General features: G+C 37.6%; 1 protein-coding gene across 1 annotated transcript; it reads right to left on the bottom strand.

Annotated features, from left to right (window-relative positions):
- Nucleotides 1–7446: 7446 nt before the first annotated feature.
- On the bottom strand, nucleotides 7447–9479 carry LOC113334221 (GDSL esterase/lipase At1g74460-like). The gene is made up of 4 exons (XM_026580556.1): nucleotides 8989–9479; nucleotides 8609–8848; nucleotides 8157–8406; nucleotides 7447–8077 (listed from the first exon to the last, which is right to left on the bottom strand). The coding sequence occupies exons 1-4, from the start codon at nucleotides 9364–9366 to the stop codon at nucleotides 7704–7706; spliced, it is 1242 nt and encodes a 413-aa protein (XP_026436341.1). The 5' UTR covers nucleotides 9367–9479; the 3' UTR covers nucleotides 7447–7703.
- Between the last annotated feature and the right edge of the window lie 5787 nt (nucleotides 9480–15266).

The following is a 15266-nucleotide window of genomic DNA, read 5'->3' as shown; positions in this document are numbered from 1 at the left end:
GATTAGACTCCTATTTCATATTTGGGATACCTTGCGGTGCGGGAGATGATATTGCATTTGAACGACAAAGTTGGATGGAACATGAAAAATATAAAAATGAACTTCTGTTGTACTTTACCGTAACAACAACGACGAAGCACACAAACTTAAGAAGTGGTAGAATTCCTGATTCCTGTTGGAAGGCATTTATAATCAATAAATTACATGAGATAGACCCTGCTTTGGATACATCTAACCATGTCGTGAATATGTAAGTTTCCAAGGTTTTTATTTAATGGTTACTTGGTTTATGTTTTCCCCTCAACTCAAGCATTAGTGCTCAAATAAGATAGCTAGAGGAGATGCTTGATATGTAACTTGCCCCACTTATGATTGGGTGTCCTTTATCTTAGGAGATTTGTACATTTGTATCGATATTGCATCGTTGGGTTCCTCAAGCATTGAGGGTTTACGGGGCCTCCTTGAGGTAATTAATAAATATGACAATACATATCCATTGACTTTATATTAGTTAAAGATAAATTTAGCAAATAACTAATCGTATGACGTGTACTTTCAATTTTTGTGGTATACAAATTTTGATGTAGGTGTATCAAGACTTTAGACTGCATCAATAAGTATTTCTCAATTGTATTAAGGTATAAAGGCAGTAACTAACGTTAAAAACAAAATGCTACAGAGAAAAATAATATGTATGTGCAGAGATACCAACACATTATTAGGAATAAACATATTTTTATTTGGATGTCATACGAGGGTTTCGAGGAGATAATCCATGATATTTTTTAAAGGATCAAAGATTTTTCACTCTAGGATATTGTGTTTTGTAGTCCTGTCAGGGATCATGTTTATTATTATGGAGGAAGATGTTCTAGACAATTACCTGGTCCAGTTAATCAACCAAACAAGCCTTGATCTATACCCTTGTATTTAGAACGGAATACCAAAGACGGAAGAGAAAATGATGGAAAAGGTGTGAGACATTAGTCACCCTTTGTAACAAAAATGAGTACGATAAATGGTTCAAATTGGTTGTGGAGATGATAATTAGTCAAGAAGTTTTACACATCTATGGGATAGATTTTGCCGCAATTGGGAAAGCATTACCGATTTTCTCTTCATTGGCTAGGTCTGATTTTCCAGAATTTAGGTGGGATATAGATTTGTTTACTCTCCTTGGAGAGCTTCAGATACTTCCAATTGTCTCATAAGGTCTCCACCACCCAATTCTTATGCAGGAACATCGGCCAGTGTTGAAGTATTGATATAACAATTGAATCAAACTGGGTTATGAGAGATACGAAAACTAGGCGTCTCTACCAATACATGACATACACATAATGAAAGAAAGAATGAGCTTTGGTCCTAATTCTTTCAATACATGATGGAACTCCAACACCCAAGGATACGATTTCAGACTTACAAGCCAACATTATTCTAAGAGAAGACTATTAACAAAATCCTCAAGGTTATCAAAAATACGGAAAATCATTACACTTTGGAGGCTTTCCATCTCAAGGATTAAATCAACGGTTTGGAATCAAGGTGCATGAACTTAAGCCGGAGGATCATATGAAGGGTTTGGGAATATGATGCAGGGGGCCATGTATAACACGAACTGGAATGTGATCGAATAGTTATGCTTATTAAACTTAATGACACTAATTAAATTTGGAACTAATATGTCTACGAAGGAATGTAATATTAAATTTAATATTCAATTAAATATTTATAACAACGTGTTGCTCGATTAGCATATGTACTTTTTAATATCCCATACAAGTTATCAAAAATTCCTTATGGATTGCGTAATGAGCTTCCCAAGAAAAATTTATTCTTTTCCATCTCTGACATTCCTCTCGAGTTTGCAAAATAACTTCCACATGGATTTTAACCCTAAGCCGATATTGATTGACAACCCGAACTAAAACTATAAATTCTTTCACTTGTTTTTTATAGTTTACCATCGACAAAACAACCAAGGTGCATTATGGTTATTTGGATTACGGATATCAGTGCTGAAGCTTTAATAAATTCTGCTTCAATAACTGATACTTACTAAACTATTTTTCTGTAGTTCCTCATCCCTAGATGGATATTAATTGATGTGGTTTACTGTTAGTTGTTGGGTGTAGTCTTTTGTGATATCTACGTATCTCAATCATGTGTATTTAGGTTCCAGGGGAAGCTAATTAGGCACATTATAAAGAAGCTTTCTTTGTCCTGCTCGGATGTTGTCAAATTCTCCTAATTACTTTTGGGTTCCTCCTTTGGATGAGTGGAAGGACTTAGTAACAATTATAGTACCCAATGAGCATGTTTTTGTTACAGTTAGTCAGTGGTGATAAATCCTGTTACAATTTTTTGCAGACTAGTACTGCAGTTGATAAAGCTACTACGACCAGCACCAAGCTTATGGTAGCATTCTACTGTTGGGTGGAGTTCCAGTTCGCTCGATTGAAGGCCTAATATGTTAAGATTTTGGCTGAAGTCGATTTGGTGAAGACCTAGCAGTTGTTGACAAATGAGAAAATCTCTGTATTGAGCAACAAGGTAAAATGGTTTGTGTTTTTCTTGCTTATGAAATGTTTTGGTCATTTACCGTTGTGATCGTTTGTAATAGCAGCATAGGTTTTGTTATTTGGGTATCTCTGATTTCGTTTGTTTTTGGTCATGAATAAGTCGGCTGTGGGTTTGTTTTGGTGCAAGCAGAAGTCAATTTGTGCATCTGTGTTTCGTTTATAAATTGTTTTGTTTATGTTACGGTATGAAGACGAGAAGAAACGTTTTGATGCAAAATCTGCAAAATATAGAGATGGAAAATGCAAGTGTAAAGCAGAAACAAAAACAATCCAGTTCGGCACTCGGCTGTCAACAAAAATGAGGGTTGCTAACACAAGAGCAAGGAAGTTCCAAACGCGCCTAAGCAAGTATGCCAAACTGAATGCACCTCCATTGTAGTCCTTTTGGTTACCAAGTTAAGTGTTAGGTTAGGGGTCCTTGTCTAAGCATCTTTTGAGAGGCCTTGTTTCAGATTTCGGTGTTGACTTGATAATTTCTTCGTGTTTTTTTTTTTGGTTAATTAGTGAGATCCTAAGTTTAATCTAGTTTTGTATCCAAAGGCATCAGAACAAATTGATATGTCATTTTGGGTTCAGAATAAATGACATGCATTATATTCTTAAGTTATTATATGGAGAACGGAAATGGACACTTTGACCTGTAATACATGTTTTTGTTGAGTAAGGTAGAAGCTAATACATGTAATGGCTTACTTCAGCTCCATGTTAGGTCATATACCGCAAGTTTTCTTTGTTTGTTCTAGATGGATAGACACTAACTGCGCAGTTTGTTGAACAAACTAACATTATGTTTTTTTTTCTTTCTTGTTTTCTGGATCTGTTTCTTCAAAAATTTTGACTGAAGTAATCACCCGAGTCATTTGGATCTGACTCAATGGGTTTGTTTTTTGAATCAGATCCAACTCAAACTAAAAACAAACCACCATGTAAATCCAAAGAAGAATATACAAAGTAACTATGACATGGATGAGCGACATGACCAACCACTAATGCTCAATAACTGAGCTGACTGCGGTCTACAAAATAAATACTGAACCACAAACAAAATACTCGATAAATCAGAAAAGATACAGCTGAAACAACGTTCAAGATTGCGATCACACATGTATATATACTCTTGTAAAGAATTTTGTTTATCACATATATGTTATTTGCTATCCTTCTATTGTCAGGAATGAAAACGCATGTGGAGGTGATACCTGCTATGGTAACCTGGTCAATTTGGTTGGAAAGAAACGCCAGAGTCTTCTCGGAGAAGAGTATTGAGCTTCCAGGGGTTATTTCTAAAGCAAAACACTGGTTTTTCACATGGGCATTATGTTTTACTGAGTTTCAGCAGGTTTCTTTGAAACTGTTGTTGAGAATTGGAAATTGACATACTTTAAATTTCCTTAGGTGCAGCTATTTTAGTTTGCTTTCTCTGTATCTTTCTTGTTTCATCTCCTCTCTTGTTCTTTCTTTTCCTTTTCTCCCTGTATTTGCTTTGGGTGGTACAATTCTTTTGTACTCCCTTTTTTGATCAATGGAAATTTCTACTTTGCTGATCAAAAAAAAAAAAAAACGCATGTGGAGGAACTCACATATGATTAGGGTCACAAACATGGTAGTGTGGTGTAACCATAATCATTGGTAAGCTCCTGCAGATGTGTTTCTCCTATGCGATCTCCATCCAGGGTATATGGCTTCCAATACAAAACTAAAATCGGGATCTTAAGATTCCGAAAGGTTTTTCTAAAAAATGCACCGCACCACCATCAAGCATATATATATATATACTCAATAAAAAAGCAACAACTAGGTTTTAGTAAATAATTTCCGGGATTTACTAAATTGTCCACGATTTTACTTTTAGGGGTTCATTTTTACTTCTAAACTAGGGTTTAGTAAATAATTTCAGAGATTTACTAAATAGCCCAAGGTTCTAAACTAGGGTTTAGTAAATAATTTCCGAGATTTACTAAATTGCCCAAGGTTATACTTATATCTTCTTGATGTGTAAAGGATATCCTCATGTCAACATTGTAACCAAAGAGTATCTTCCAAGTTCCATGGGAGCTCGAAGAACTTCACGTGTATATGTGCATTATTTCAACAATTTATGAAGCCCATATTTCAATAATTTATGAAGCCATAACTTCGCGTGTATATAACTGGAGCAGTTGGTGTTCATTTTTTTCATTAACAATAGCAAAGTGAAAATAAATAAATGCTGCTTATGGTTGGGTCGGGGCACAGTGGCATTCTAGCAAGATATCACCAAATCTGGTCGCGGTATCCTTTATAATGCATATGCAGCAAGAAATCACCAAATCAAAAGCGACTGGAAGTCGGGGGCAGACCCTAGCCAGCTAATGATTTTTCTATGAGCAATGCAACTTCAAGCAATAGTCCCAACATTTGTGAACTAGGCAAGAAAGTGTACCTGCAGTCAGTCCAGTTTCTCTCGATTTTGGTTCTTGTTCATTGTTTAGATGCAGCTAATGGTCAAGGTCTCAAAATTAGGATTCTACAACAACAACGAAATCATGTCCTAAATAGTTCGTACAACGTCTGCTTCACTCATTTCAAAATTTTCAGAGCAACAGTTGTAAATTTCCGTGGTTCAAAGTCGTATCCTACCGATCTGGCTCAGTGGAAGTACAATAGGTCAAGGTACTTTTGGTTGCTAAACTCATGGAGTTGCCTGTGATTTAGTACTACATTACATCTGAACGGCTAAACCTTCATTCATTTCTCAACGCTTGGAATAGTTGAGGAATAGAGATGGTTCATTCATATTTTGAAGCTCTAGAAAAATTATTCTGAAAGCAACAAATGAAAATCATTCTGAGATGTGCGGGACTGTTTAAATTATTAAAGTCTGTGGGAGAGGCCCTAATAGATTATAAACTGCAAGATCTTAAATAACCCAACCATGTGGGACTAATAATCTCAACACGCCCTCTCACATGTAGCCTCGGCGGGTCTTACAAACACGTGGACAATTAAATCGGGTGACGCGGAATAAAGGTGTGGTCAACTGACTCGACACAAATAACCTGCTCTGATACCATATTAAAGTCTACGGGCATCCAACTCAAAACCAATTAGCAATGAGTGGAGAGGCCCTAATAAATTATAAACTGCAGGATCTTAAATAACCCAACCATGTGGGACTAATAATCTCAACAGACATGTAATAATGGTAATGTAGTTTAGCAAGTTGAGACTTCGTCCTTAGGTGTTTTTCCTTTGCCGTGGTTGCTTCCGTGAGCAAAAAAAGAAAATATAAGGAACATGCTAATCTGTGTGCAAATCATATTTATACAGATATTTTTGCCAGTATCAAATTGAAATACTGACACATAAGTTGCTGGCGCACGTCTTAATTGATAATTTCTTTTTTCTTGTGAGATAATTAGTTTTAAGTTTTTTTTTCTTTTTATCGGTAAAGAATTCGGTGCCCACGTCCATAAGTTTTAATTTGTGCATCCAAAGAATCATATTTGCCATTTTAGGTTCAAACCCAACAAAGAAAATGCATTCTATTCTTAGGTTATACTGAGAAAGGAACTGCAGACTTTGACATGTTACATGTCTTTTTTTATTTTTTTGATCAGATTACATGTCTTTGTTGAGTGAAATAGAAGCTAACAATAAGATCTCATATAATGGCTTACAAAAAAACATAACTGGGAAGTTTGTTGAACAAACTAGATCGAAAAGAACAATACAATGAATATAAAAAGATCCAAAAGAACAATAACATAAAAAAATAAAATAAAGTAAACATGCATGCATGGATGAGCGACATCACCAACCATTAATGGTCAATCATTGAGCTGACTGCAGTCTTAGTCTACAAACTAAAATCGTTAAAACGGAACCACAAAATGCTCCATAAATCAGAAACGATACAGCTGAAACAACGTTCAAGATTGCAATAAAAAATATATCCCCTACGTTATTTGCTGATCCTTCTGTCGTCAGGAATGAAAACACATGTGGAGGAACTGACGTACAACTAGGGTTACAAACTCAATAGCGTTTAACCATAGTCGTAGGTAAGTTCCTACGGATGTGTTTCTCCTGGAATAACTAAAATCTGATTCATGAGTGGATCACACTAAAGAATCTTGTTGATCACATACATGTTGTTTGCTGATCCTTTTCTCGTCGGGAATGAAAACACACGTGGAGGAGCTTACCTATGATTAGGGTTACAAACTTCATAGTGTGGTGTAACCATAATCTGATAATCATAGTTAAGCTCCTGCAAATGTGTTTCTCTTATGCAATGATTTCCACTGCTTCATGGGGGATCTTAAGATTTCCAATGGTTTTTCTTCAACATGCGCGGCACCACTATGAAGCATATATATAATCAATAGAAAAAACTAGGGTTTGGTAAATAATTTCCAGGATTACTAAATTGCCCCAGATTTTATCCTCATGTCGACATTGTTACCAAAGAGCAAAGACTTCAAGAACTTCACGCGTGTTACGTATAGGTGCATTATTTCATCAATTTGTGAAGCCCACATACAGTATATAACTGGAGCAGTTGGTGTTCACTTTTTCATCAACAATAATAGCAAAATGAAAATAAAATGCACATCCTTGCTTATGCTTAGGTCGGGGCACAATGGCATATGCAGCAAGAAATCACCAAATCAAAAGCGACTGGAGACCCTAGCCAGCTAATGATTTTTCTATGAGCAACGTAACTTCAAGCAGAATAATAGTCCCAACATTGGTGAACTAGGCATGAAAGTGTACCTGCAGCCACTCCAGTTCCTCTCGATTTTAGTTCTTGTTCATTGTTTAGATGCAGCTAATGGTCAAGGTCTCAAAATTGGGATTCTACAACAACAACAAAATCATGTCCTGCATACTTGGTACAACGTCTGCTTCATTCATTTCAAAAGATCCTACTCTTGACGATGAATCGATGATTACAGAGCAGCAGTTTCAAATTGCGGTGGTACGAAGTCGTATCCTACCGATCTGGCTCAGTTGTAAATAGCGAGCAACATAAATACTGATAGGTGAAAAGAAAAGAAAAAAAGGTCGTAAAAATTGGAGAGAGATCGATGTAAATGACACCGATCGACAAAATAAAACGTTACATCCGTGATCTAATTAATCATCAGAAGATGGAGCCTCAGCTGGAGCTTCAGGTGTAGCTTTGGTTGGAGCTTTAGCTGGAACCGTGTTTGTAGCTTTTGGCGCCGGAGCCTTACGTGGAGCTGTAGCTGGAGCTTCAGGTGTAGGTTTAGCAGGAGCTTCAACTGGAGAAGGTGAAGGGCTGCCAACTGAAGTTGAATTGGTATACAAATATCCAAGCTTTCTGATGATTTCCTTGGCAATCATTTCATTAGCTCTGTCACTAGGGTGATATTCGTCCCAGAACACGTAAGAGCTTCTGTCCGCGCACAATGTCGACAGAGGGACGCAAGTAAGAGCTGGTCGAATGCTTCCGAATGAACAACATGGGGAATCCGAGTTATTGAATCCTAGTAGAAGGCAAAGCTAAGTGTAAAAATCACGCCTGGCTCAATGTTGTAAGCTAGTTAAATATGTCTTTCTACGTACCGTATTTGTTTGGATTGGCAATTACGTCTGCAACAACATCATAGGCATCGCCAAATTGGTAAGTAGCGTTAGGTAGGCTTTTTGACAAATCGCTAACGAGCTTGCCTGAAGCTTTGTTGAAGCTGAGCGCCAAGTTATTTGTTCGCACCTGGCATCCTCCTGATGTGCTTAAGACACGCTGGAGAGGTATGCAACCCATAGGTCCAAGACCAAATACAACCAATTTGCGCGCACCAAGGCTATGCAGCAGCTACATTTTGAAAAATGCGATCAGTGTTAGTGTCATCAAGCAGAAAAAGCTGAACCTAAAAATCATACTCCCTCCGTTTTTTCAGGAAAAAGTGATATTTCCATTTTTTTTCTTCAAAGTATCACTTTTCCTAGTTTGCTAATTTGTTGGTCATGCTCGCACGTAAAATTTCCTAATTTGCACTGACTTTTCAATTTCTTACCTTGAGTTGGCTCTCTAGTGTTTCCATCAAGTAATCGATGAAAGTGCTGTCCGTATACTTCCATGAATCACCCATTACTGGTTGCAAGTAGTTGTTGATGAAGTCGTTGCTTCCCAGCGCAACGACATAATTGGATTCCTCGAAGAATGTGGCCGCTTTTGCGGCTCCGATTTTCCTACGAATTAGCTCTTGTGTTCCTTTAAACAGCTCAATTTGCTTGTACAGGCAAAATTTTTGTATCTAGTTCAAGAGATAAATGATATTATTACAAAACATGCAAAAATGAAAAATAAATTAATGAAAGTATCACTCTTCCTGAAACGCAGGTAGTAATATGGAGCACCACATAATTAAAATAATAAGAGATAGAACAAACTTACAAAATAGCTTCCAGTTTCATTCAAAATCCCGCCACCGCCAGAGGCAAAATTGACACCGTTTTCAAGTATCATCTCCTCATTCAAAGCTGGATCCAGAAATGCAGGTGGCCTTGGCAAACCTATGTGATCACCTATGATATCCGCAACGGTACGACCATTACAAAACCTTCCGTTGGGCATTCCATTACCAAAATCGATCCCGTACCACGGCAAATTCGCGGTCGCCAAACTCTTTTGAAGTTTCCTATTGTTTCCAACATCAGAGAGGGAATCACCAAATATGAATTGCACAACTTTGCATGAACCTAGTTCGGAGAGAACCCCTAAGACTACTATAATCATCACGGCTTTTACCATTCTCATATTCATGGACTCCATTACTACCGTGCAATCGCTTAACAATGCTCGTAATGTCGATATGCTGGTATGTTCTAAAGATTGAGAATTATATAACTGATAAAAAGTGGAGTGTATTAACTTAGTAGAGTTTGGAGATGAGCTTACTTGGTTCACAATAGAGAAGAAAAGAGGGAAAGTAGAAAGAGTTTGATGAACAAACAAATCACCAGTTAATTTTGGTTTTTTGAAAATTTTCGTACCTAATTTCAACAAACAAAGTGTTATATATATGGACGTCATTATAATGTTGTACAAGAAAGATCTTTCCATGTTTTTGGTAGATTATTGTATTGAATTTTTTTCTATGTTGAGTTGAACCACTTTCAACAAACATCAACGAATACTTTGCCCAAGTTACATCAGCTCCCAATTAGCCTAAAAATGCAAGGTCCCGAGACAAACACCCAGAAGCAGCACTGAGATCCTACTTGGATAATGGAAACCGCTCCTTAATCTCAAATTAAAAATACAAATAAAAATAACGGATCACACACAAAAATCACGAGACTTTCTGATTAAATTTGAAATAAAAATGATAAAGAATTTTTGGACGTGTAAGTTGGTTCCTTGGACGTGTACAATGTTTTTTCTGTTGGTCGTTTTGAAATTGTATGCGTCCAACTCTATCAAAGTGATAAAGAATTTGTATGTTTTGAAGTAGCGTGCCCTTATCCGCGTAACGGTTTGTTTATCAATGGAGCATAACCCCAGTTTTTTTTTTTTTTAAGTAAATAAAAGAGAAGAGAAGCTCAACTGAGCTAGTAACAACGGGGTGATTATCTGGGCTATGACTAGCACCAAGATGTCCCCTCAAAATAAGATTAGAGTTATTACAGTTATCCATAAGTTCATGATTTGGAATAAACGGTAAAGCTGTCCAAAGTAATTGAAGATTTCGACCTTTCCAATTAAAGTTTTGAAGTAAAGGAGAGTGACTAGATAGCCTAGCTAAGTTGGCAGCAGTAGTGTTTTGCTGTGTGTAGATGGGGAAAAACGATTTGCTGGTTTTTAAGAAATTGAGGAGACGACCGTACGGAGGAGACTCCTCGAACCGAGCGAAATGTTAAACCTCGCACATATGCACCGCTGCAAAGGGGGTGCTTTAGATTCGAGAGATCAATCTGTAGTACTCCGTCCTAAATCAAGACAATGATCGTTCCAGAGTAAATTCGATCACAAGAGAGGATGGGTTGATCTGTAGGAGGGAAGCTGAGAAATATGTGGAATCAATGGTAATCAAAGATTGTGGGTGTGTGAATGGGTTGCACGACTTGCTCACATTCCATCGTGTGTTTGAACACACGTGCCGTAGACCGCCAGACCAAAACCCTAAGTGATATCCCCCAAAGTGACACGATTGACGTCTCGTGGTATGTTAGTCAATTGATGACTTCGTGGTTTGATGGGACGATGAGTCCATGTAGTTGCTGAGTTGAACATGACGTTCTGAAACTCATGAGTTGCTCATCCGATGGATCGTTGAATATTGATTGTTGAACCAATATTCCTTGGTTTGAGCAAATATTTATCATCTGAGCAAGTGTTGCTCATGTGATGAATTGTTGAATATTTGATCGTCTGAGCATGTGTTGCTCATTTGATGGATTATTGGAAGCGCACCAAAAATATTAATTAGAATACTGGTCGTTGAACCGAGCATAATTAATAAAATTAATAACCATGAGGCCATCGTAAAATTATTAAGGTTGGAATCTGGAATGATGATCCTTGGATTCAGAAGCCCTAATTTGATCAATTGATGATCAATTCATGGTTCGTCAGAAGTTTAACCATGGGAAGAAGGAGGGAGCGACTACATGGGACCTTGGTTCAACCATGTAGTGTCCATATGCTCACGTGAGCAAATACGAAGAACTCCTGAAGAGTTGACGATTTGTTGGTGGAAGAATGATTAAATGCTGGCTTAATCATTTATTCAAAATACTCGTCTGAGCCTTAGGTGAGAAAACCTAATTAATTATGACGAGGCGAGGGACCGACCATGGAGTCATGAAACCGGCCCTGGGTTTTCACGTGACCGCCTGACGATCACTTCATGAAAATCCAAAGTGTTTGGACCTAATACGAGCAATTGTGCAAATTAGGTCAAAACTGTGAAAATTGATGGGATCGGCTTCCGTGAGCCAAAGAGCCAATCTTGGTCCGTCAAGATAGCATGCTCGTGTCCCCAAGGCGTCCGCATCTCAGTCCTGAGAATTTTGATATTTTCTGGCGTGCAATTGAGCATCCATTCGAGAAAATATGCCAAAATTAGGGTTTCGACGAAACTGAGGAAAACACCATGAGATGATGAAAAATAATTATAAAATAAAGAATGAGGAGGCATGGGACCGCTGTGGTCAAGGCATGGTCGTCCGGTCGTGACCACGGTCCCGTGGTGCCTTTTCCTTAATTTTATAATATTTTGATGATTTTATGAAAAATTCATGAATTTTGAGAAATTTGATGAATTTAGGAAGTTTCCATGAATTGAAGGAGTTTTCATGAGTTCTTGGAAGCAAAATATTAAAATAATAAAAACACGGGCGTGTAGGACCATGGAGGCATGGCCGGTCAGCTATGGACCGGTCCCACGAGTTTTTCATAACTTTTTAATATTTTTTAGGTATTTTTGATGATTTGAGGGAATTTTTCCTAATTTGAGAGAAATACCATAAAATCAAGGAATTTGATGAATTCAAGGAAAAATAGGATAAATAATAATAAAATGATAAAGCAAAGGGCGTGTAGGACCGGCTAGGGCATGGCCGGCCGGCTAGTGGCCCGGTCCCACAAGATTTTCATAATTTTATTTTATTTATTATTATATGATGATTTGTGCAAAAATACCATGAAATCAAGGAGTTTTTCATGAAATTAGAGAAATAATAATAATAATAATAATAATAAAATAATAAGGAACCGTGGGGTGTGGGGCCGGTTGGGACCAAGGCATGGCCGGTTGGCCAATGGTCACGCCCCACACTCCTTTCCTTAATTTTATATTATTTTTTATGGATTTATGGAAGTGACATGAAACCGAGGAGTTTCCTCGAGACGAAGGAGATTTGATAAAATGAGAGAATTTTCATCAAATCATGGAAAATAATAAAATGCATTAAAAATATAAAACTGGCGTGGGATTGACCACGACACGGTCGGTCGGTCGGTCGGTCGTGTGTCCGTGCTCCCAGCACCCTGGTCAATATTTTTAATTATTTTTTATTATTTTCTTCCCTATTTTGCATAGGTTCATCGTTTCGTTGTATTTTTGAAATACTCGTTCGTGCGGCGACTGTTAGTGTATCGTCGTTGAATACACCTTCACCATTTGAATCGGGGCTTACTTATAGGTAGCTCAGACGCCCGGTTTTTGATTATTTATTACTTATTGTGGAATTCAGTGGAGAATAATTCACAAAACTGAGTAATAAGATGTTCGTTATTAATTCATATGATCAGCTGAAGATTCGACTACGAATTCAGAATAATAAAGTGAGCATTACCATTCCATGGGATCATAGATTCGACCATAGAATCGGAGTAATTAAGATTTATCTATTACCATTTATGAGACCAGTTGTGGATTCGATCATGAAATTGGAGTAATGAGATAATATAGTTATTGTTATTCTATGGGATCAAGCCGTGGATTCGATCATAGAATCAAAACAATTGTTATTGCCATTCCATGGGACCAGTCGTGGATTCGACCATGGAATATGAGCAATTGTAATTAGGAATAATTAACTTTGTGGCTCTATACTAGGAGAGCAAGCTGTCTAGGAGCATTAATTATCTCGATATGAGCTTGTCGGTAAGTCATATCCTTTATATAGTCAGGGTAAACTCGTTGTTTGTTCCTGAAGACGTTATCACTCTATACTAGCAGAGCAAGCTGTCTAGGAGCCGTCCCTCTCGTGATACTATATAGAATTAATCACTGAAAGTTTTTAGTACTCATGAGATATAACGTTGTCCAGTCATGAGACTACATATCTACATGTACTCTGAGAGAAAGTACTCTCCGTTGAGAATTCGATGAGAGACCCATGTCTCGATACTCACGTCTGATTGCTGGATCAGAGCTTCGTATAATTATAAGTTTATGATTTTATCCTTTGTCGAGAACCCACCATCTACACTGTGGATCTAGCTTGATAAGCTTGCCTAAGACAAAATCTATTGTTTCACCTGTCTTCACTTTGAGTATAGCCTCCTTGAACTTCTAGTTGGTAACCTGCCTGAATGGCTTGTAATATTTCTTCTTCCTCTGCTGCAAAATCAATGATGGTTTGATGCATTTCCTTGGCCCATGTCAGTGCTAGATGAGATCCTCTGCCTGCTCTGTTGAAACCAGTTGTAATGTCTTTGATGTTCCTTGCTCCCACACATTGACCTGCGAAAGACATTGCCATAAAAACATAGTTAGTATAAGATGATAAATCACTATTAGCCATGTTATTGTTTATTTCCAAGATGTGTATGCTAATAGTGATTCCAAAATTTCCTCTATTGTTTCTGATCAGATTTCTAAGTCTTAGGTTCCGATCATTGAAATTTTCTTGGTAGTAGAGATTATTTAGAATATGCCCTGGGTTGTGATTCACTCTAGTGAAGGTACATAGATGTTGAGTGATCTTCAGAGCAGTAGCAGCAGCAGCAGTAGGACTTATGTTTCTGAAGACCCAATCACATCTAGTTTTTTATATGAACCAACAGATAATAGCAAAAGTAGCATTCCAGCTAGCAAAAGGATTGTCAGAGTGAAACCAATTGTTGAACAAGTCATGGAAGGAACTGTATGCAGAAAAAAGTTGATGATTCTCCCCAAAGAGTTTTGCCCAAACATCAGAGGCAGCTGGGAAAACCAATAGAACATAAGTGGTGTCTTCAGGAGCATTTTTGCAGAAGGTGCAAATAGGATCAATGTAGTTCAAGATGCTAGCTGATTTGGCATTGGTTGGGAGAATGCCATGAGCACATTTCCAGGTGAAGAGATGAATAGTTGGAGTAGTGTCAAGTTTCCAGATTTGCTTCCAAGGATATATGAGTGTGTCATTAGAATATTTATCATTAATTTGCTTGTCATATAAGGATTTGACAGTAAATTTCCTTGTATGAGTTAAGCTCCATCTTATTGTGTCTTCAGAATTTGGATTATGTTGTGTCTGGATAATGAGGTTTTGAATATCTTGAGTGAACCATAGAGCTAGAATGCTAGTGTCCCACTCTCCGTGGGTATTGAAAAGTTAATTGACAGTTTTGAGGCTTGAAGAGCGTTGGGGGGGGGGGGGGGGGTTGTTTGGATTATGCAGGTAGGTTATCAATCCATCTGTCCTCCCAATTGTGGATATTTGTGTCATCCCCTATCTTCCAGATGTAGAATGCAAGAAATACCTTCCAGAATTCCTTTCTATATCCAAGAATCAGTATTCTTTGGCTTGGTATCCATTCTGATTACTTCTTGATTTGGTTGTGACATTCTTCCATATTTGTTTTGCAAAAAATCATGCAGTCATCTGCAAAGAGGAGGTGGTTAATGGCAGAAGCTTCATTTCATATTTTTGTTCCAAGGATAAGGTTCTGAGATTCTGCAAAGATTAGATATATAAAGAGAGCCTCCATGCAGAATAAGAATAGATAAGTAGATAGAGGATCTCCTTGTCTGAGACCTCTAGTTGGTTTGAAGAAATTTCCAGGAGAACCATTGACTAAGACAACAAGGTTGGTGGTGGATATGCATTAGTGGATTAGGTTGCACCATTGTGTGTTGAATCCCATTTGAGTCATAACTTTGAGAAGAAATTCCCAGTTGACCCTATCAAAAGCTTATACCATATCAATCTTAATGCCTATAGTACCATTAGCTCATTTTT

The sequence above is a fragment of the Papaver somniferum genome, unplaced genomic scaffold (assembly GCF_003573695.1).
Source record: "Papaver somniferum cultivar HN1 unplaced genomic scaffold, ASM357369v1 unplaced-scaffold_135, whole genome shotgun sequence".
Lineage (NCBI taxonomy): Eukaryota > Viridiplantae > Streptophyta > Magnoliopsida > Ranunculales > Papaveraceae > Papaver > Papaver somniferum.
Note: the sequence above shows the minus strand (reverse complement) of the source record. Positions and strands in the feature narration are given on the sequence as shown.